Source organism: Equus quagga, chromosome 9, assembly GCF_021613505.1.
Source record: "Equus quagga isolate Etosha38 chromosome 9, UCLA_HA_Equagga_1.0, whole genome shotgun sequence".
Classification (NCBI taxonomy): Eukaryota; Metazoa; Chordata; class Mammalia; order Perissodactyla; family Equidae; genus Equus; species Equus quagga.
Window position 1 is genome coordinate 10,722,361 of NC_060275.1, and position 23,540 is coordinate 10,745,900.

The 23,540-nt window shown below is 39.0% G+C and overlaps 1 protein-coding gene across 3 annotated transcripts; it reads left to right on the forward strand.

The window, feature by feature from the left end:
- Positions 1-289: 289 nt before the first annotated feature.
- DSEL (dermatan sulfate epimerase like) lies at positions 290-23,279 on the forward strand. 3 transcript variants are annotated; one of them, XM_046671380.1, is made up of 3 exons: positions 290-607; positions 1,433-5,985; positions 14,197-23,279. In XM_046671380.1, exon 2 carries the CDS (start codon positions 2,338-2,340, stop codon positions 5,974-5,976), a length of 3,639 nt encoding a protein of 1,212 aa, XP_046527336.1. In that variant the 5' UTR covers positions 290-607; positions 1,433-2,337; the 3' UTR covers positions 5,977-5,985; positions 14,197-23,279. The 3 variants fall into 3 exon arrangements, with proteins under 3 accessions (XP_046527336.1, XP_046527335.1, XP_046527337.1); XM_046671379.1 differs by having other exon boundaries at positions 1,433-23,279; XM_046671381.1 differs by having other exon boundaries at positions 1,437-23,279.
- The last annotated feature ends 261 nt before the right edge of the window (positions 23,280-23,540 follow it).

Below are 23,540 nucleotides of genomic sequence, written 5' to 3' on the forward strand. Positions count from 1 at the left end.
ACCCCGCAGCCCAGGCTGCCACCTCCCTGTCCCCTTCTCTCCCCTCCCGCCCCGCTACCCCGAGGCCCCGCCTCCTACCCGAGGTCCCGCCCCAACCACGCCCCCTGGTTCTCGCCCCTCCCACCGCACGCGTCTCCATTCTTCGCCCTCCCAGGCCCCGAGGCCCCGCCCCGGCCCCGCCCCCGGCTCGTTCCCGCCCCGCCCCCGGCCCGCGTCGCCGTCTCTCGCCCTCCCCGGGCCGCGCGGCCGGAGCTGGCAGGGAGGAGCGGCGGCCGCGGCGGCATCGCGGCCTGGGGACGCCGGCGCTCCGCTAGACGCGACGCCCCCGAGAGCGCCCGCCGCGCGCGGGTCGGCCTCCGGCTGTCCCGGGCTGCCGAGGAGCGTCCGGCGTTCCCCGAGGGCGGGCGTGTCTGCGCAGCGCGGGGCGGGCGCCGAGCGCGGGGCCGCAGCCTGTTGGAGCGCGGGGACCGCCGGGCTGGGGGCGCGGGCAGCCCTGCGGGGGACCGCGCGGGCCCGGGTTCCTGTGCACAGCAGTTTTCTCGAACTCTCCATCTCCGCTTCATTGGGGCGCAACGCTGCCGGGAGACCCCGTCCGGATCTGCCGAAGGTAAGCGGACTTGGCCATTTAGGGGTCTCTTGTCCCCAAACCACAGCCAGAGGTCGGGGGTGGGAAGCGGAGGATGGGGGCCGCATGTTCGTAGGAATAAAAAAACGCAACAGGCGGGGCGGATCAGGAAACTCCTAGCGTTAATGTTTCCTACAGAGAGGAGACTTGTCCAAGACTGAAACTTGGTTAGGTTCTTCAAAACCGGAGACGGGAAAAGGCGAGGCTGCGCCTTAAGTCTGGGTCTGAGCTCCCTCTGGTGGCTCCTGTCAGGATGGAAAAGGAGGCTACAGGTGAGAGATCAGAGCGGGAACTGCTCTCCCGTGCTCCCACACATTGTCTTGATTTCTCCTTTGCGAAGAGCGTCTGGTCTCAGCCGTTCCCTTTACAAAGACACCTTCTGATCCCGTGAAAGCTAAACCCTCAACCGGCGTCAAAAAGAATCCTCTCAACTTTTGCTTTTTAGTCCCGGAGCCCTTTGTGACCGAAACAAGCATGATAGCAGGACTCACCTTTGTGTTAACTGCGTTTGAACAAAACATGTTTAAATAACTAGCGCAAGCCCTCGGCAGAATATAAATACTGTCTGTCGAGAAAGTTGTGTCTTGTAGCTGCTTGTCGTCTGCCAACATTCATTGTTATCCTAATATGTGCATTTAAAAGTATGGTAAGAAAAACAATCGCTTGCGCTGAGAGTGTACTTAACAGATTTTATGATGATTCTAAAATTTTTATCAAGAGATTGTAGAACATTGAAATCATCAGTGTATCTCCACTCTCAGCATACCTGTAGCCTCAGAGAATTTCTTTGTTTTATTTTTCCCCCAGAAAGGAGTGTCATGAAAAAGGAACAGAAAAAGAGACGTCTCTGTTGGTGAAAGGGGAGTTTTCTCACCCAGTCGGTGGTTGCTTCATGATTGGAAGAGAAGTACCTGGGTGGCTGAAGAGATTAAATTTTTATAGTTGGACAGACGAAGCTGATAAATGAAGACATGGAAATGCTTTCTCTGGGTCGTAATAGGCTGATGAGTAAGCAAGCCTGAAAAAGACAGATTTGAAATGAGGACAGGAATTTTGAGTTTTTTAAAACCAAGTAGGACTTTGAACACTTTTTGAGGATGTTTTTCTTTCAAAAAATGGAGGAAGAAAAACTTCTCAAAGCAACAAGTGTAAAAAGTTGAGAGGAATAACAACTGAGTTCACACCAAGAATTTGAGTACTTCATCAACTTCTCTGGGTAGACACGCAAAGGTGTCATACACGTATGGTGGTTTTGTCATCGGGGATGGCCTCCTATGCTAGGAATGACTTAATTTGGATTTTGGAGTGCTTTTTCTTTGTCTTTGTTTTTTTTTTTTTTTAACAAATGTGTGTTTTGACACTTCATGTTAGATAGATTTATGTAAAAGAAGGAAATCCTGAATTCATAGTATGTTTAACTTTATACCACTGTTTACTGCCTGATACAGAAAAATTAGAGGTTTTAACATTCCTTGAAGTTTTATGGGAAGCAAAACTGTGTCAGGGACACAGATACACAGTATAAGTTTTCTCTTTTTGGCAACTGTACTTGGTTTGAATGAGCCGAATGTCAGCTGGATTGCACAGCATATACGATTTACAATCTTGGTTTTATCAAGGCCTTAAATGTATGTTTTCTACTAACAGATGGGAAACACATTGAACACTGTGTTTGACATGTATGCCTAAGGAAAGGAACTCCCCGATGGATCATGGCGTTAATGTTTACAGGACATTTCTTATTTTTAGTATTAGCGATGTTTGCTTTCTCTACTTTTGAGGAATCTGTGAGCAATTACTCTGATTGGGCAGTTTTCACAGATGATATAGATCAGTTTAAGACACAGAAAGTGCAAGATTTCAGACCCAACCAAAAGCTGAAGAAAAGTCTGCTTCGTCCAAGTTTATATTTTGATGCAGGAGAAATCCAAGCAATGAGACAAAAGTCTCGCACAAGCCATTTGCACCTTTTCAGAGCTATCAGAAACGCAGTGACAGTTATGCTGTCCAACCCAACATACTACCTACCTCCACCCAAGCATGCTGATTTTGCTGCCAAGTGGAATGAAATTTATGGTAACAATCTGCCTCCTTTAGCACTGTACTGTTTGTTATGCCCGGAAGACAAAGTTGCCTTTGAATTTGTCTTGGAATATATGGACAGGATGGTTGGCTACAAAGACTGGCTAGTTGAGAATGCACCCGGGGATGAGGTTCCAGTTGGCCATTCCTTAACAGGTTTTGCCACTGCCTTTGACTTTTTATATAACTTATTAGATGGTCATCGAAGACAGAAATACCTGGAAAAAATATGGATTATTACTGAGGAAATGTATGAGTATTCCAAGGTCCGCTCATGGGGCAAACAACTTCTCCATAACCACCAAGCTACTAATATGATAGCATTACTCACTGGGGCCTTGGTGACTGGGGTCGATAAAGGGTCTAAAGTAAATCTGTGGAAACAGGTTGTAGTAGATGTGATGGAAAAGACGATGTTTCTATTGAATCATATTGTGGATGGTTCTTTGGATGAAGGTGTGGCCTATGGAAGCTACACAGCTAAATCAGTCACACAGTATGTTTTTCTGGCCCAGCGCCATTTTAATATCAACAACTTGGATAATAACTGGTTAAAAATGCACTTTTGGTTCTATTATGCCACCCTGTTACCAGGCTTCCAAAGAACTGTGGGTATAGCAGATTCTAATTATAATTGGTTTTATGGTCCAGAGAGCCAGTTAGTTTTCTTGGATAAGTTCATCTTAAAGAATGGGGCTGGAAACTGGTTAGCCCAGCAAATTAGAAGGCACCGACCTAAAGATGGACCTATGGTCCCCTCCACTGCACAGAGGTGGAGTACTCTTCACACTGAATACATCTGGTATGATCCCCAGCTCACCCCACAGCCTCCTGCTGAATACGGTACTGCAAAAATGCACATATTCCCTAACTGGGGTGTCGTCACTTATGGGGCTGGGTTGCCAAATACACAGACCAATACCTTTGTGTCTTTTAAATCTGGGAAGTTAGGGGGGCGAGCTGTGTATGACGTAGTTCACTTTCAGCCGTACTCCTGGATTGATGGGTGGAGGAGCTTTAACCCAGGACATGAACACCCAGATCAGAACTCGTTTACTTTTGCCCCCAATGGGCAGGTATTTGTTTCTGAAGCTCTCTATGGACCCAAGTTGAGCCACCTTAACAATGTGCTGGTGTTTGCTCCGTCACCTACAAGCCAGTGTAATAATCCCTGGGAAGGTCAGCTGGGAGAATGTGCGCAGTGGCTTAAGTGGACCGGTGAGGAGGTTGGTGACGCAGCTGGGGAAATCATCACTGCCTCTCAACATGGAGAAATGATATTTGTGAGTGGGGAAGCAGTGTCTGCGTATTCTTCAGCAATGAAGCTGAAAAGTGTATATCGTGCTTTACTTCTCTTAAATTCTCAAACTTTGCTAGTTGTTGATCACATTGAGAAGCAAGAAGATTCCCCGATAGAATCTGTCAGTGCCTTCTTTCATAATTTGGATATTGATTTTAAGTACATCCCGTATAGGTTTATGAGCAGGTATAATGGCGCCATGATGGATGTGTGGGATGCACACTATAAAATGTTTTGGTTTGATCATCATGGCAATAGCCCCATTGCTAGTATCCAGGAAGCAGAGCAAGCAGCTGAATTTAAAAAAAGGTGGACTCAGTTTGTTAATGTTACATTTCAGATGGAATCCAGAATCACAAGAATTGCTTATGTCTTTTATGGGCCATATGTCAATGTTTCCAGCTGCAGATTTATTGATAATTCTGATTCTGGACTTCAGATTTCTCTCAATGTCAATAATACTGAACAGGTGGTTTCCATTGTAACTGACTACCATAACCTGAAGACAAGATTTGATTATCTGGGATTTGGTGGCTTTGCCAATGTGGCTGATCAGGGCCAAATAACCAGATTTGGTTTGGGCACTCAAGCAATAGTAAAGCCCATAAGACATGATAGAGTTATTTTCCCCTTTGGATTTAAATTTAACATAGCAGTTGGGTTGATTTTGTGCATTAGCTTGGTGATTTTAACTTTTCAGTGGCGGTTTTACCTTTCTTTTAGAAAGCTAATGCGGTGGATCCTAATACTTGTTATTGCCTTGTGGTTTATTGAGCTGCTGGATGTGTGGAGCACTTGCACTCAGCCCATCTGTGCAAAATGGGCAAGGACAGAGGCCGAGGCAAGCGCGAAGTCTTCATCTTCCGAAGGGCACCACATTGATCTTCCCGATGTTGTCATTACCTCACTTCCTGGTTCAGGAGCTGAAATTCTCAAACAACTTTTTTTCAACAGTAGCGATTTTCTCTACATCAGGGTTCCTACAGCCTACATTGATATCCCTGAAACTGAATTTGAAATCGACTCATTTGTGGATGCCTGTGAATGGAAGGCATCGGATATCCACACCATGCATTTCCGTTTACTCCGAGGCTGGTTGCAGTCCTTAGTCCAAGACACAAAATTACATTTGCAGAACATCCATCTGCATGAACCTAGTAGGGCTAAACTGGCCCAATATTTTACAATGAATAAGGACAAAAAAAGAAAACTGAAAAGGAGAGAGTCTTTGCCAGAACAAAGAAGTAGAATGAAAGGCGCCTTTGATAGAGATGCTGAATACATTAGGGCTTTGAGGAGACACCTGGTCTATTACCCAAGTGCACGGCCTGTGCTCAGTTTAAGCAGCGGGAGCTGGACCTTAAAGCTTCATTTTTTTCAGGAAGTTTTAGGAGCTTCCATGAGGGCATTGTACATAGTGAGGGACCCTCGGGCGTGGATTTATTCAATGCTGTACAGTAGTAAACCAAGTCTTTACTCTTTGAAGAATGTACCAGGGCACTTAGCTAAATTGTTTAAAATAAAGGGAGGTAAAGGCAAATGTAACTTAAATTCGGGCTATGCTTTGGAGTATGAATCATTGAGGAAAGAATTGTCAAAATCCACGTCAAGTGCAGTCTCCCTGTTGGCTCATTTGTGGCTTGCAAACACAGCAGCGGCCCTAAGAATAAATACGGATTTGCTGCCTGCCAGCTACCAGCTGATCAAGTTTGAAGATATTGTGCATTTTCCTCAGAAAACCACTGAAAGGATTTTTGCCTTTCTTGGAATTCCTTTGTCTCCTGCTAGTTTAAACCAAATATTGTTTGCCACCTCCACGAACCTTTTCTATCTTCCCTATGAAGGGGAAATATCACCAACTAATATTAATGTTTGGAAACAAAACTTGCCTAGAGATGAAGTTAAACTCATTGAAAGCATCTGCTGGACACTGATGGATCATCTAGGATATCCAAAGTTTGTGGACTAGATGCTGCAGGTCAGCAGAAATTTGCACTAATACTTTCTGACCCAACTTGTGGATATGAATTAGAAGAGTTTGTTTATTCTTGTACTCTGTGTGTGTGTATGTGTGGGTGGGTAGGTGGGTCTGTATGTTTTCTGTCTGCTACTTGCACAGAGAGATTGTTTTAAAAGTGGGTACCATAGTTGTCTAGCAAGATTTATTTTTATGTCACCACTTCTCTTGCCTTCGTTTCTCAAATTTTTTCTGCTAAAATGTGTCTGCTACAGAGTTGTAGATGAAGTTATATCACAGGGAGTCGGGGAGATGGGAAGGTTTTAAAGGTTTTTGTCTAACTCTCCTCCATCTGTAACCGTGCTGATGTATCTTGGAACCTCAACCACTGCTAAAGGCCTTGATTGTTGCTTTACTCAAGCATCTTTTGCTTTCAAGATGGACTACAAAAGTTCCTTATCTTTTTTAAAAGGTCTTCTAACACATTTATCTTCACCCCAAAAAAAGAATTTATTTTCCTGTAGGTAATGTTGGTGATATCGCTGGGAAATGGTGAAAGCTCCTATCAGAATATAGGATTTCTTCTGGAAAAACAGCTGGAAATACAGAATGAATATGTTTTTTTGAGTCAGAAACAGTAACCTGAAAAGCCTTCTTAAAGTTTTTGTTTAGAACTAATAAGGAATCAGTCTTTGAACGAGCTGGGTGCCAAGGGCCGGTAGAATACTTTAGACCTGCTTGTCTGTTTAAAACTCTCCCTTCTCTTTTTTGCCTCCTTGAAGCTACAGCTGTTCACAATCACAGCACACCCACCCTGTCCTTTCTGTCACTGTCATGCAAAACAATCAGTAGCTGCTAATTGCTAAACTCCCAATATTTGTGGGGATTTTTTTTCCTGGATGATTAATTTTGCAGTAAAGCCTGACAAAGACTTAGAATCAAATTTCTTTTTGAGGAATTGTCACTGTATGACTCAAAGAAAGCAGTGCCACTGCTGCCAGTGTTTCTGTAGACTGGAAACAGAGTTGGAAAACTGCCTGACTTATCTTGCATCCCTTTGAATGAGTTTACAGACTGCCAGTGTCTGCAAAAGTTGAAGGCAAATGGGAGATGATGTCAGAGGCATCTGTTTCCTTTACCATCTGCATCTTATTATAAATGGAGTCATAAAATGTGGTTCATTTTATTTTGGTAGGCTCTGAAATCCAAATGCTATGCCATTATAAGCCAGTGGAGTAATTACAATGTATTGGATGAAAACTATCAGGCAGTGCTGAGACTTGATGAAAATCCCGGTACAGATTGCAGTCTTCTTTCTGATGCTTCAGACTGTGGTTCTCCCACCCTCTCTGACACTTGGGAGTCTGTCATGCTGACCTAGATAAAAGTGGTTCTTTCTCAGCAGTTTGTTATTATGTCAAAATGTGCCTCCAAAGTGATAAAGCTGTGGATATGTTACATTGCAGCTGCACCTCACTTGGTTGTCATTTTTCTCCCATCAGAGTGTGAATGCAGGCTGCTCCTCTGCCCCCCCAATATCAGCTTCCTTCCCAAAGCTCTCACTGCTTCCTCCCTGTGATGTCAGAATTAATGAAAATCATATTCTGTTAATATAGATTGAGAGGGCAACTGAAGACCTGAATCTACACTATTCTTCTCAAGGAAGATTGTTCTTTCTATCTCAGGGTTATCAACAAGCATGTAAGATCGCTTCATGGATGATTATACTATTTCCATTATTGGGCAGAGTCTCAGTGTTGGCTTTCAATTCCCAGGATGTGTGGTCTTGAATTAGATCAAATAAAAAGGCTTAGGGTTGGCAGTAGCATTAGGTCTGATCGAGGTAAGAATTACAGATGTGTGCAGGAAACAAGAAAGAGTAGGAACTACCACTGCCTTTCTTTTAATGTTGTACAGAAACACCCGCAGGCAGAAGGGAGCCAGGTTGAGTATATGGAGGAATCGGGGGAGAGATGGGGAAAATGAGAGAGATAGGAATTCTGTGAATGAATATGGGAACAATATGGGACCATGTTATGGATAGCTAAATAACGGGACACGCAAACAAAATCATCTTCACGGTATATCCTAACTTTCACCACTACGTAGCAATGCCAAGGTGCGTTTCCATCTCTACTTCCCGACTCTCAACCCCAGGGAAAGGTTCCTGGAGGGGGAAGACTTCTATTTGCAGATTCCCCTGTGAGAATGATATGTATGGGTGAAGGATGACTCATCCATTGGATATGCATGCATGTCTTCATGCTCCGGACCTCCTACCTTATAATCTCAATACCTAACCCGACTGACTCCCACAACATCCAGGTCCTGCATTCTTAGGGTGTTAGCTTAGGAAAACTTCAAATAGCCTCTACACTTAGTTTTATTCTTATCATCTTGAAAATGAAAGAACGATTATCACTATGTGACACTTCTAAAAGAAACACTTATAAAACATCCTCTCTGTAAAATCAATCTCTATCTTCATTAACTTACCCAAACTTAGGCTTAATTGGGATAAAAGCTGTTATTAAAGTAATAGCATATAAATCCCGAAATTTTGAAAGAATGTGTTAATTTTGCTGACAAAAGTAACATAAATAAATGTAGTGGTAATAGTTAATCTGGTTTTCAAAAGTTTGAAATAAAGCGAATTACTCATTTAGGATGAATTAGTCTATAACCAGAGACTTGAAATTACTGTAATGAAAATTTCAGGATAGGAAATGGGAGAATCTGTTCAGGAAAAAGAAGGTAAATCTATGAATATGCTTCAGTTTAATTTATAGAAACCCAAAGAGGCACAAATTTTAAGGATCTGACACAAGAATTCGCACGTTAGGCCTAGACCCCAAATATTAGACATTTGGTTGGCTGTCTTTTTAGACAAACAGAAGAATTAGTGAATACCTGGCAAGAATGTCAAATTCCCAGATGTGGCAGAGGACCTGCCATACCATCCTCAGCAACCGCATTCAAAACAACCTCCCCCCCACACACACTAGCATGTCTTAAAAATTCCTCTTCTGTAGAAATGCCACCCCTCCTCTGTCACTTACTTTGGATTAGCATCATTTATCTGCAGAGTTTTGGGTGCATCATCAAGGATCCTAGCCATTCTTGATATAAAGTATATCACATTCAGTTATCTATAAGTGAATAAACATGAACAATGGTTTTGAAGTTGCTATGTTTGATTAGCTTGATTAGCTCGTATCATAATTAGAAAAATATTCACTGATAATTTAGGAAAAAATTGCAATAGAAGGCAATATGTTATAACACCACTTCCAGAGGTAAGGGCACCTGACAGTCTAAGATCTATCAAGGAATTTAACATGTGAGCTATTTTACTGCTCATTCAAATCTTCACCAAAGTATGTCTATAATATATCTAAAAATAGCTGCTACGTTAATTTTTCCAGCACTCAACTGGTTTCATTATTTCCCTTAATGTTGGCAGAAAAATCCAAATAATATTTTAAGAACAAAATGACTGAAATTTTGCGCAAAGGATGATAGAAACTTCAAACAATAGGTTCTTATAATCTCTGATTGATTTGTAGATGCTTGAGCTATAATTTATATGAACTTATGTTTTATTTAGTCCAAGTAACACATACATGTTTAATTGATGGTAATTCCAAAGATTGGTTCAGCTAAGGCTTCCAACCATGGGATTTTTTTGTTTTGTTTTCTTTCACCCCTATCTAGTTATGCAGCAAAGAAAACAGACTGAAAATCATAAGCTAGTTTATTGGAACTCCATGTGTAACAGAAGTCTTTAATAAATAAATAAGAAGCAAAATGCAACTTGTCTATGGTTGGGATAATTTTTAATAGCCCTCTTTAGGTCTTCGAGTAACTGTGGGGATTTTGTGTGGAGCTGGAAAGGCAGAAGTTGGGAAATGCAGGATAAGTTGAATATTGATACACAGTCCCACAATTTCAGCCACTAGTCTTGCACCCTTTGGTGATGGGCAAGCCTTGCCTCTGCTTCCCTAACTTAATTCCAAGTCCTGTCTGTGACTTGGACTCAGTCCGTTTTACTCTTCTACATGCATCATCCCAGCCTATTAAATGGTAAGAACGTCCCTGTCCTATGCATCAGTGCTCTACAGCTGCCCCTCCTGCCGCTGGTAAGATCTTCATTCAAGCATGATATCACTAAAAAGAAGGTTCTTGCAGGTTACTTAAGGCATTCTAAGTAGATTATGCACAGGGCTGGGAGTGAAAACTTTTGTTAAAGAAGGTTAAGGATCTATCATGAATTAGTCATTTAATATGTGCTAAACATTGAACCATAAGGTTTTCGTGTATTCATTACAATCCTCACTACAGCACTACATGACACTTATTTTACAGATAAATTTGAAGTCCATATTACCTCTATAGGGAATATGTTTTTGTGAAGGAATTTTGAGTGGACTTACAGTTCATGTGTCAATTCACTTATTCACCATACTTTTTGAGTATCTGCTGTCAAGGTATTGATTAGCATGAAGGAAGGACACAAAAGCTAGTTGACTTGGAGAGACTCTGGAGACCCTACTGGAGACCCTAAAAGCTCTCCAGACTTTAAAACTAGCCAGGAATTCATGAAGAAGAGAAGGAGAGGAGGGGCGTTCCAGGTAGCGATAACCGGGAAAGGCACTGAGAACTGTTATCTGTTCTGCGGTAGATGTGGTTTCTTTCTGAAATGGTGGTTATGAGGAAAGGAAGTAGTTTATCAAGTTAGAGGGAGTTATTGGAAAATTTGGATAGAGATCACCACCTGTGTTTTCCTTAATTAGTCTTTGACTCACTAGTTGTCATAGGACATCCGTTAATAAGTAGCCTTTCCAAAAGGCAAGTGCAAATAGAACAGAACAAAACAAAAGTACATGCTTGCTCTCTCCCCATTTCCAGTCACTCAACTACCCCAGCACATTTATAACAAAGAAGTTTGCTCTGTAGTTGAATATCAAGGGATGCCTGAAGAGGAAAGAATGTGTGACTGTGGTCTGGTGTGCATGCTGATCATTGCCAGGAATAACAGTAAGGAGGATAACTGGGTATGTTTCTTGTGGACTCCACCTGGCCAGGGACATCTTCTTTTCCTCTCCCTCCCCCCTCTAAGTACCTCCATCCACATTACCAGGCACTGCTATCAATTCTGGGAATGCACTGGTGAATAAAACACACTTGAGCCCTGCCTCCATGGAACTGACGGTCTAACGGGGACTATAAAGAAACATACTCTGCATTTCACGATGTTCCTAGCACAAAGGAGCCTGCACCAAGTGGGAAGTGAATATTCTTGTCAAATCTGTGACTAGCAGTCAAATATATTCAAATAGAATCATTTTAGGAATAAAACAATCTGTTTTTCTTTTCTCTACCGTGTAAATAATACCGGAAGGAAGGAAGGGAAGGTAGCAAAGAGGGAAGGAAGGAAGGATGGATGGATGGATGGAAGGAAGGAAGGAAGGTACTCTGAACCTAAAGCTGAACACAGAAACTAAGGTGCACAAGGAAAATCATTCCTCTGACAATTGTGTTAATTATTGTATGGGCTATTTAAGAATCTCTTTGAAGTCTGATGTAGTTAAAACTTTAGGGAAAAAAAGGATAAATTATAATCTGAGCAAATCTTTTTCATAGTACATTGCAATTGCTCTTTCCATTTTATTTCTTTAAACTATTTCTGTATTACTCTTACTCTCTTGAGATGAAATGTAATTTTTATTTGAAGCATATTAACACTGGTATTGAATTTCACCTACGTGTCTCAAATTTTCAAATGTCCTAGATATGTGGTGTTTTCCCATATGTTGTCTTTCTCTCTATTTCCAAACTTAGGATATATAGATTTTTAATGACTTAAGAAAGCAAATGTTCTTGCTCATTTGACATCCGTGAAGTTCTCCATTCCTCTTTTTGGAAGTCAGCTCAGCTCCCATCACTGTCACTTTCCTCATTTAGTAAATGAGCAATGTATTCTAATCCCTGCATTAAAATCTGGCACCTTTCAAGCCTGCCCTACTGGCCTGGTGGTTAAAGTTTGGTGCTCTCCCTGCTTCCATGGCCCAGGTTTGCTCCCCAGTTGCAGAACTACACCATCCACCTGTCAGTTGCCATGCTGTGGCAGTGGCTCACATAGAAGAACTAAAAGGACTTACAATTAAGATATACAACCATGTACTGGGGCTCTGGGGAGAAGGAAAAAAAAGAATAAGATTGGCAATAGATATTAGCTTGGCACATCCTTCCCTACAAAAAAAAAAACATGGCACCTATCTCTGAAAAATGCATAAGACACTTATCTTATTCCTTGTGTAATGCAAATAATGTTCTAAAACCATGTTGTGCTGCAATGAGAGGTTACATCCCAATTTTATTGGTATTTATTTATTTATTGTTTTAATTATGTATTCATTTATTCCTTTATCTTGTTCCAAAAGATTAATTTTGTTGTAGATTTGTTTAAAGTTGTTGGAATTTTAAAATATGGCTGTTATAACTTATCAAGCCATTTTAATTTGATGCCTTAATGCAATATTTCACAAAACTTTGAAGGAGGATTTATTTATCTGTATGAGAACATATAATACAGCCAAGAAGTGGTGCAATTGCTTTCCTAAGATACCCATGAAAAGATAAATGCATATAAAGAATGCAGTTAATAAAAATTAACGCCACACAAGCAAAATAGATGGTTTTTACTTCTCATTTTCAAACACTAACCTGAGCGCCCTGGCTAATTCAATGCTAACCAAAACATGGCACAGTTAACAGTTGGTTTATGTGTGCTGATGAACAGGTGGTTATTTCTGTAGATTTACCAAAATAAACTGAAATTATACACAGTCAGTTATCTTTTATCCAACATTCATTATAAGATTATCTAAAATACCGCATTTGTGGAACACGAGCAGAAAGGTACATGCTTGTATACACACATAAAAACTTCGCAGAATCCCATTACCATAAGAGCATAAGGTTTTCTCTAACCAACAGACTGCACTGGTGGGTTTTTCACAAGTCTTGTTTGTACCCCCCAGTTCCTGGCTTAATTCAAAAGAGGAGATTTCTATTAAAAATGTTATATTTACAACATTTTTGTATCTGATATGAGCTTTGAAATTAGATAGAATAATAAAAATCCCTAGGTCAGTAGATACTGACCTGCTGTGAGGTCTTAAGCAAGTTTCTTCATTTTAAATCTCCATTTTCCCATCTGTGAAATTCTCAAAGTTGATGCAAGAATTAAATAAAACCACGTGTGAAAATGAATAGAACAGTACTTGTTTCCTCTTTGTGTTCACCTCCAATTCTCTAGTCTTCTTGGATATATATACCCAGAGAGAGAGAGGGAGTGCAGAGATATGCTAACTTTGATCCTTTTATTGTATGTGCCCCAAGGAAAGGCAAACCCATGTATAATGTGATGCACCATTTTCTCAATGACAAGATATTAAAAATATTTTCAGATAACTTGAGCATACATAGTTAAGACATATAGACCAGACGTCTATTCTACTATTTAATGTGTTAATTGAGTTGCACAAACATGTAAAATCACAATTATACAATTAATATATTAATTGGAAAATGCTTTTGTCTGTTCATATTTCAAGAAAAATTTTATTCAAACTTGCACTTACTTCAGTTTCAGTCTTCATCATTTCTAGAGCCATGTTTTGAGTTTTTCCAGAGTATATCATATTGACTTCTGACTTTTCTTGCGATATAAAACTTTTTCAATTCAAGTATGATGCTATTACTCGAAATTTCATTCCATGTTACAAATGCCATTTTTATAAGAGTAAGCATAACTTTGTGTTCATACCATCATTCAGTAGATATGTCATTGTGATCTTCTACGTTGTAACTATTGTGTTTTACCTATTTTAATGTTTTCCACTTATTTATCATGAAATATGCATAAAAGTTGGGGGTCTCTAAGACTATGTGTGAACACTGCATTTACTTCACTGGCTAGGATGGAATAAGTGGAAATCAATCAGAAGTAGCATGTCTAAATTACACTTATATGTGTATATATAATAATTATTCACCTTGACACCATACGTAACAAAGGATTATATTAATATAAAATTACCTAGTCTACATAGAATAACTTTTGCTTTTATTTCACTTGTCATTCACACATATTCTTTGTGTTGGGGTACATTATCCTCTGGTTGGTGCTTTGTAAGTTTGGATGCTTTCTCTCTTTCACAACTATAGATTGGGACCTAGGAGCAAATTCCAGAGCCTCCAGCCAGAAACTCAGCCTTCCAGCAAGGAGTGCAAGAGAACATGCACCTCTGCGTTGGGACCAAGTGCCATAGACCTGTGATAGTAGGGTTCATGCTCTTGATAGAGAGGAATTCCTTTTCTGTGATTAGTTTTCCCTTGCGTGTTGCTGTCCACTCCTTTGCTGTGGTTCACTGTATGTGAATTAGAAAACACTATCGTGTTGATCTTTGAGTATGCCAGCTCTACTGCCCCCACTTATCAGACTCTAGGTGCAGTGGATATGCAAAATAAGTTACAGCAATATGTTGACACTGAAGAGATGTGTTGGCCCAACTGGGAAATCAGAAGCCCTCCTCTATGATACTGATAAGTTTCTGTGGCTAGAGCTGGGACTTCAAATTCATATACTCACAAAGTCTACAATATGGTACAAAGCATGTATGATATAAAATATATTAATAACATGAACATGAGTATACCTACCATCCACTCTAAGAAATGCACAATTAATACTAGTAGTTAAGCCTCCCATCTGACCTTCCATTGTCACATCCTCCTCTCCCACCAGCCATCCCAGAGGAAACATCCTTCCTGAATTTTGTGTTTTATTCTCTTACTTTTCTTTATAGCTCCTCCACATATGTCTCTCTCCTTATCAACATATTGTGTATTTTTGCATGTTTTCCAACTTTGTGTAAGCCTTAACATACTGCATATATTCTGTGCAGCTTGCTTTTCTTTTGTCTGTCTACTGCGTGTTGATATTTGTAGGTGAAGATCACTTATTTTCAACTTGTTGTGTTCCGCTATATGAATAGGCCGTTATCTGAACATACCATTATCTATCTGTTATCCTGTCAATGGATTTCGGGAATATTTCTAATTTTTGCAAATTCAAGCATTGTATATAAAAATTCTTATATATGTTCTGTAATGCACATATACAAGAATTTTGTTACTGTGTTTTGTTTGTACCCAGAACCTTCCCACCCATCCCCAACGACCCTCCTTCCTTGTATGTATATCTAGGGCAGAAAGCACATCCTCAACTATTTTAGACAATGCCAAATTACTATTTTTCTAGATTGCCTCTACAAATTGACATTCTAACCGTTATAGAAAAGTTTCTGTTGCTCCAGATTTTCTCCTGCCCTTGACATTTTCAGACTTTTTAATGTTTTCCTGTCTGGTAGGGTAGAAGAGTGTCACATTTTTGTTTTCATTTGCGGTTCTCTGATTATTAATGACACATAGCATATACACAACTGTGTGCGCACACACACACACATATATAGTAGTCCGTATTTTTTCCATTTGTGTTTCTTTTGTGAAATGAAATCTATGTTCATGTTTTTTAATCCATTTTTCTCGGGTTCATTTTTTAATTGATTCATTGAAGTTTACCATATAGTAATAATACTAACCATTTTTTGGTTATGTGTATTGTGAATAGTTTTTGGCTTATATTTCCATGGTCTTTGTACTATGACTTTTGTGGTATATTTTGACACACAGATGTTCTTAATTTGAATGTAAGTGAATATGTCAGTGTTTTCCTTTTATTTATGGGGTTTTGTTTTTGCAACTTATTAAAGAATCTTTCCCAAAGTCCTGGCACTAAAAATGTTCTCCTCTATTCTCTTCTAAGCATTTTAATTTTTGTATTTGTTATTTATTGCTGCATAACAATATTACCACAAACTTAATGACTTAACACACATTTGTTATCTCAGAGTTTCTGTGGGTTGGGAATCCAGGCAGGGCTTACCTGGGTCCTCTGGTCAGGGTCTTTCATAAGCATAGCTACAATCAGTTGCTGGCTAGGACTGGGATCTCACCTGAGACTCACCTGGAGAAGCATCCTCTTCCAAGTTCTGTGGTTGTTGGCAAGATTTGGTTCCTTGTGGGTTGTTGAACTAAAAGCCTCAGTTCTTTTCTGGTTGGTGGCTGAGGATCACCCTCAGTCACTTGCCATGTGGGCTTCTTTATGTGGCAGTTTATTTCCAGAAAGCCGGGATGAGAGAGAATCAATCGATAGAGACACTGCTAACAACGTAGCATATCATGGAAGTGACACCCGATCAACTGTGGTTAGAAGCAGGTCACAGGTCCCACCCACCCAAGGGGAAGGGATTACACAAGGGAATGAATACCAGCAGATGTAAGAATTGGGAGTCAGTTTAGAGTCTGTCTGCCACACATTTTGTCTTTTATATTTAAATATTTAATCTGCCTTATATTAATTGTATTTATTCTGAGATAGTTGTTTCTTCTGTGTGGATAACCTGTTGTCCGAGACTGAAAAGATTGAATAACCTTTTCTTTCCCACTAACCTGCAATGCCGTCTCTACCGCCTATCAGGTCCTTATATTTTGTGTGAGTCTCTTTCTGAGCTCTGTATTCTGGCAAATTTGTTTACGCCAATGACAATACCACATTGTCTTAAATACTATAGTCTTTTTGTGATATAGTCTTTTTTGAAATCTGGCCAGGCAAATCTCTTTTCTTCTGTTTTACCTCATTTTGTCTTAGACCTTCTTAAGCCTTTGTTCTTCCATATGCATTTTAGAATTAGTTTGCACAGTTCCTCAAAGCAAACAAAGAACAATACATGCTAACTGTAAGTGCATTACATCAATTTTGGGAGAATTGACTTCTTTACATTAATTAGTCTCTATTCATGAGCATGATATGTCTCTCTTTTTATATAATTCTTGTTAATCCTTTGAGAGATTTAAGTCTGAGCACTTTGTATATTGTTATTACAGCAGATAATATTTATTTTTAATTATATGTTCTGTTACTAGTCTATAGAAAATGTGATCGACTTTTGTATATTTATATTGTATCAGGGACCTTGTTAAATCCTCTTAATAATTTAATAATTTGCCTGTAAATTCTTTCAAAATACGTAGGTGGTTTTGTAATCTGTAACTAATGAGAATTATATTTCCTTCCTTCTAATCTTACAACTGTTTAATATTCTTACTGCATTTGTTAGGGCCTCCTTGTAAAGTACTGAATGGATTTGGTAATCGTGAGTGTTGTACTGTTCCTAATGTGAATGGATTGCTTCTTCATTTCACCACTGAGCAGATGGATGCTGTATCATAGATTGACCTTATCAGGATGTGGTATTCCCTCTATTCCTATTTGGAATATTTGATAAGTAACTTTTTATCATCAGTGCATGCTGAGATTTATTCAATGCTGTTCCTGCATTTATTGTAATAGTCCTATATTTCTTTATCTTATCTGTTAATATGGTGTATTATGTAAAAGTATTTTTTTTTCTTTTGAGATTAAACCAAACTTGATTTGCTATGATAAAACCAGCCTGGCAATGATTCATTATATTTGTATACGTTGCTGGATTGAGTTTGTTAATAATTAATTTAAGATATTTATATCAGCATTTGTAATTGTGATTTTTTCATACTAGTCTAATTTTAAAGTCGGTATACTTGTCACATAAAATAAGTTAAGGATGTTCTGTTTTTATACTCTCTAGAAGAGTTTGCGTAAGATTGAATGTTTATTAGAACTCATCTGTAAAATAACTGGCCATTGTGTTTCATTTGTGATAACGTTTTAACTTCATGTACAATTTATTTGATGGTTATATGCTTGTTTTATTTAGCTCATGTATTTATTTTGAAGTCTATTTTGGCAAGTTATATTTTTAAATGATTTGCCTTTTTCTTTTAATTTCTCACATTTATTGACCTAAACTTGCTCATAATGCGTTCTGCTTTACAACACCTTACGCCTTTTTTTCATCGTTAATATTGAGTTTGTGAGCCTTATTTCTGGTGGTTTTTGGCTGGTAGACATTGACAAAAAATAATGGGCCATAAATTAAATCGCCTTTTATAGAAGTCTTTCAAAGACTAACTTTCAGCTTTTTTTGTCCCTGCCTACTATTTTATGCTTATTTGCTATTGTATAACTTTGGCTCCTGATCTTATATATTTCCTTCATTCTATTTTATTTATTTTCTCTAATTTGCTGTTGTTGTGTTTTGTATCTTTAATTATATACCCCATTATTTTTTTGTCAATGTCCGCCAGCCAAAAACTACCAGGAACAAACTGGATTTATTGGCTGTTACAGTAAGAGGAATTTAAATAGTACAACTTTGCTCTGAATTAGCTGCTGTCAGGAAGTGGGGGTAATTCTATGATTGGATATCTGAATAAGTCTTATCTAGTAGGAGGGAAGAGTAGAGAGAGGCTGAAGCTGTAATTGGTAAAGAAGTAGCCATCACTTCTCTTAGCTGGGAGAGAGCAATGTGTAGTATTCTATGGTTTGGAAGGTGTTTATGTATTTTTTTGTGAAAGACATGATTACAGAGTGGTCTTGTTTTTGTCTTGATCCATTATAATCACAGGGTTGCTTTGTCTTTTGAAATTACTTATGTTCAACAGGAGGACACCAGGCCTGGCTAATGATGACAGGCCAGCTCCTGGATGTCAAGAGCTACTTTGTTTTGTTTTTCATTCTCATTTAAAAATATTATTATTTTTACCGTGTTAATTTAAGGTAATTGATTTACCTCTGAAACCATATTGCTTGTGTCCAGACATTTTAATAAGTAGTTTTTCCATTATCCCTTATAAGTATTTTCTGAATTCCAGTGTGATCTCATATACAACCATGAGTATTAATTCTTGTCTTCAGAGGGTTTCTCTAAGTGATCTCTTGTCACTTTTTATCTTCAGTACATTGCAGTCAGAAACTATGGACTGTGTGGCACCCATTTTGTGAAATGTACGTCTCTCTGCCTGGATATGGACTGGTATCTGGTAAATTTTCGTAAATGCTGCATGTGTCATGTAAAATAATGGATACTCTTCACTGTTTGCGTATGATGTTCTAAAAATGCCTGCAGTATCTAGCTTGACAATTTTCATATTCAAAACGTGTATCCATATGAGTTTTTTCTAATCTTTCAATTACTATAAAAGGTATATGTCATTAGATGCATATGCACATTATTAGGTGCATATAATCTAGTGTTTGTTGTAAATTTTATGAATTGAGCCTTTATGTAGTAAAGGCTCTTTATTTCTGGCATTGCTTTTGGCTTACAGAATTTTTTTTATGATACTCGATAACATAAATGTTTCTCTTGTTTTATACTAGCCTGGCATGTAATTTTTCATCTTGATATTTTCAAACATTTTGCGGCCTTATTTTTTCGAATACTTCTTATAAGTAGAATATAGTGAATTTTTATTCATAGCCTAAGAATCATTGTCTTTTATTATCTGAAGTCTTTAATCTATTTATATTCATTGTGATTATTGAAGTGTTCAGATTTGTTTATAATAATTAGTATGTACTTTATATCTCTATTATATTTCTTTTAAATTTTCTCCCTTCTTGATTTATTTTTAATTGATTGTTCCTCCCTCTCTTTTACTGATTTAGAAGCAATGCATCCTGTTTCTCTTATTTTGAGACAGTATGGAAAAATTAAAACTGAAGATTACTGTTTTCTACACCCAATTTTTCTTTATATTTATGCATATGTTTACTTTTTTTTTTGTCCTTTCTAGCCCATCAAGCTGTTCAAGCCTTTCTTCTGTGTCTGTCTGTTTTTTTTTTTTTCCTATTTTCGGTATATCTTAATGTTTTCTCAATTTTTGTTTGCCTGAAATATGTCTTTTTTGACGTTCATTCTTGCAAAATAAGTTTGCTGTACATGCAGTCCTGGGTTAACAGCAGTTTGAATATATTATTCTACTGATTCTTTGGCTGCTTCTGCCTTCTTTGTGAAATAGGTAGCAAGGTTAACAGCTGAGAATAAATATGGATGAAGAGGGTGTTGGAAGTTAGAGGAGAGAAAAGAGGGTATGAAATTTTCATCTAGGAGAATGAGGGCAGAAAGGGGTAGAAGGAGAAATTGTAGAAAGAGTCTACAGGGTCCCCTTGATCGTCATGACTCTGCATTTAAAGTAAGAGACTCGGTTTCTCCCGGCTTGGTTCAGCTGCACACAACGAAGTGTGGAAAAATGGAAAGCTGGATTGACCAGATTGTGGTTGTTGCATTGTGAGATGACAGGGGAAGAGAATATGAGATGAGGTTGTATGCGGGGGACGGATTGCAGAGTAAAGAGGCTTATGAGGAAATGAGACTTAGGAGACATAGTTGCAAAGGATTTTAGATTCTGCTGGCGTGAGAGACTGTTGGAGTGGAGCTCTAGCTGGTAAGATCGGACCCAATGCTCTAAGAGTGGGATCCTTGAAACTGAGATTATCGAGGCATTGACATTATTGCTAATAACAAAATCTAGGGCAGTGGTTCTAAAACTTTTTTTGCTTGAAAATGCTTTGCACTCTTAAAAATTGAGTGCTCACAAAACTCTGTTTTATATAAATATTTAACATACTCAAAATTAGAACTGAGGATTTTTTTAATATTCATTTATAGGTTTATTTAAAAATAACAGCAGTAAACCCATGATAGCATGATATATGATATCAAAATTCTTTGATAAAAATTACTATATTTTCCAAAAGAAAAAAAATAGTGAGAAGAATGTCATTGTTTTATGTTTTTACAAATCTCTTGAATGTTTGGCTTATTAGAAGACAGCTGGATTTGCGTATGTGCTTCTGGATCACATGATGTGATTAGCTCTGGAAAACTCCACTGTAGACTTGTGAAAAACTGAGAGTTAAAAAGAGAAATAATTTCTTTATATTATTATAAAAGTGAGTTTTCCCTCACCGTCTGAAAGTGTCTCAAGGACCCCAGGGATCCACGGAGCACAGACTGAGAGTCACTGGTCTCGAGTATGACAGAAGGAGTGAAGGAATAAAGACATCTGATTATTTGAGATGAGAACATCCAGGAACTAAGAGCCCAGAGATTTGGAAGGAACATCTATGTGTAAGGTGATCAAAAAATATGTCACCAACCTGGTATAATTATGAGATTAAAAGAACATTGAAAATAATTTCTTAAACTATATGTTAATTCTGGAATTGTTGCAAGCAGACTAGGACATTTGATGGATATTGAAATTACAAATAATAATAACAGGAGAAGTGTTGAGAGGGTAACAGTGAGCCGGGAGATGAAAAGTTATGGAATGGGGTGGAGTTGGAGAAGGACTATGCCAGGCAGGATAATGAATGAATGGCATAGTCTAATGACCAGAGACTCAGCACTGCGTGCTTTTTGGGAGGAGGAATAATAATTATCTAGAAGGTGAAAAAGAAGCCAAAGGACACCTGCTCCACCTTCAGAACCAGGCAGGAGGAGAGTAGAAGAGAGCACAGCCAGTGCTTGAATGAAGCTCAAAGGAATAAATGTCCTCTGGTGTGAGCCAACTTGCAGCAGGAACAAGCGAGGAAAAGGAATGTGCAGAGAAGAGATTGAGGCTGTAAGGGATTTTGCTGGCTGACGTCCCAGGGGCACAGTGCAAGGGTTTCAGGAGTCAGAGAAGGGTCAGAAATAGCTTGGAACAGTGTCATTTGGTTTTAGAGTGTGGACAACAGAATAATGTCATAGTCTTGGGATTCTTGGGGTGACTAGCAGTAAACAGGTATTAAGGGCATAATGAAATTAGTTATAATGGTCTCAAGGCAGGTAACGGTTAGGAGGCTGTGAGGATTAGAGGTGGAAGGTTGAGGATTTAGTTTGGCTACAGCTAACAGACAACAGTGGCTTACTACATAACGATTTCTCTACCTCCCATATGAGAGAGGTGCAGAGATACATAATACGAGGACTTGTCAGTGTAGCTCCCCCGTGATAAGGGACACGGCTCCTTCCACCCTTAGCATGTTTCTCCATCATTCTCAGCATGTGCTTGCCATTTCTAAGATTGCCTCATGAGCCAAGACAGCTAGGAGGGCTCATCCACCATTACTGCATCCCAGGAAGCAGGAAAAAGGAAAGACAAGCATCCCAGCTGATGTACTCATTTTAAAAGATCTTTCCAAAAAGAGCCTCCCATCCAACAGCTTCCACGTTTCTGAGCTATAATTTTGGTAGAAAAGAAAAATTTCTGGAATTACCTCAAGAGATTTAAAAACAGCAGTGCAGAGGCATTAGCTTCCCCAGGTTCCTTTCTCCTTGGCCTGGGGTGGTCCGAGGTATCTGCATTTTTAAAAATGCTCTCTCTCCAGGGGATTCTGTTGTGTGGCCCGGATTGAGATCTGCTGCATTAGGCAGATAACATTCCAATCACTTACAGTTGTTTCTTGTTTTTTGTGGTAGTCACGGTCTATGTAATTGCTGCAAACACTGAACTAGTGAGTGCTGCACCATTGCTCCTAGGGAAAGTGTACGGCTGGGTCCCTTCATGTTTCTGTTCCCTACATTTTTGTCAACTGATCAGTGCCTAACCTTTTCTATGTATATTTCTGTTTAAAGACATCTTATTTAATTTATATTGATGATTCATTTCAACATTGAACTCATGGCCGACAACTCATTTCCTCTGTAAGTACATCACAGCCTTCTTATGCCTAGGAACACAAGGCAGCACTTCATCATTATGCTTCAGGATTTCCAACAGGGAAATCACCAAGAAAAGCCCCCCGAATGTGAAAAGTAAGGCACTCGATCGACCCTGAAAAGCACACTTGCTTACAGTAGGAGAGCTGAGACAAGAAGGCACAGCCTCATCTTGCCCAACCTCAGCTGGGTATGTGAGTGCTGGGGGCCTCTGATTTTGTGCCACTCTGTGCATATCTGCAAATAACCATGTGCCATGATTGTTGATTTGGGGAGAACAAATAAATTTTAGTGAGTAGACAAATTCAAAAATAGAGGATCTGCAAATAATGAGGATCAACTGTATCTGGAGTTCTTTTTCCTTCTAATCTCGCTCTTTGATCTTTCAGGTATTTCCGCCGTGAAAAATAGCTTCCACATCTACTCCCCCATCTGTACCTGAGCACTCTCTGCCTTACTTTAACAACCAGAATTATTTTGTCTGCCTCTGTCTTTCAATTATTGCAGAAGTTTTTGTCCTTATTCTTTCCTTCATTTTCAACACTTTTTAAGAGTGATATTGTATACTCTCAATAAAGTATTGTGAGGGAGAGGGGATTTCTGATTTTAAACTTATGTGTATTATTTGAAGAAAGTTTTGAAAACAGAAAAAATATGAAGAGCACTCAAAAATCCACCCATGAGAAATACCTACTATTGGCATTTTACTTCCCGTCCTTTCACTTTCAGGTTTATAAAGATGATGAATAGATAAAGTGATCTGAACTGGGATCAAACTGTAACCCAAGTCTCGATTAAGAAGGTACATATAGACTCAGGAATATTAGTTCTAACTACAAATATTGACCTCATTGCTAA

Excerpts from the sequence above, each read along its gene's own strand:
- DSEL (XM_046671379.1), top strand. The coding sequence starts at position 2,338 with ATGGCGTTAATGTTTACAGGACATTTCTTATTTTTAGTATTAGCGATG.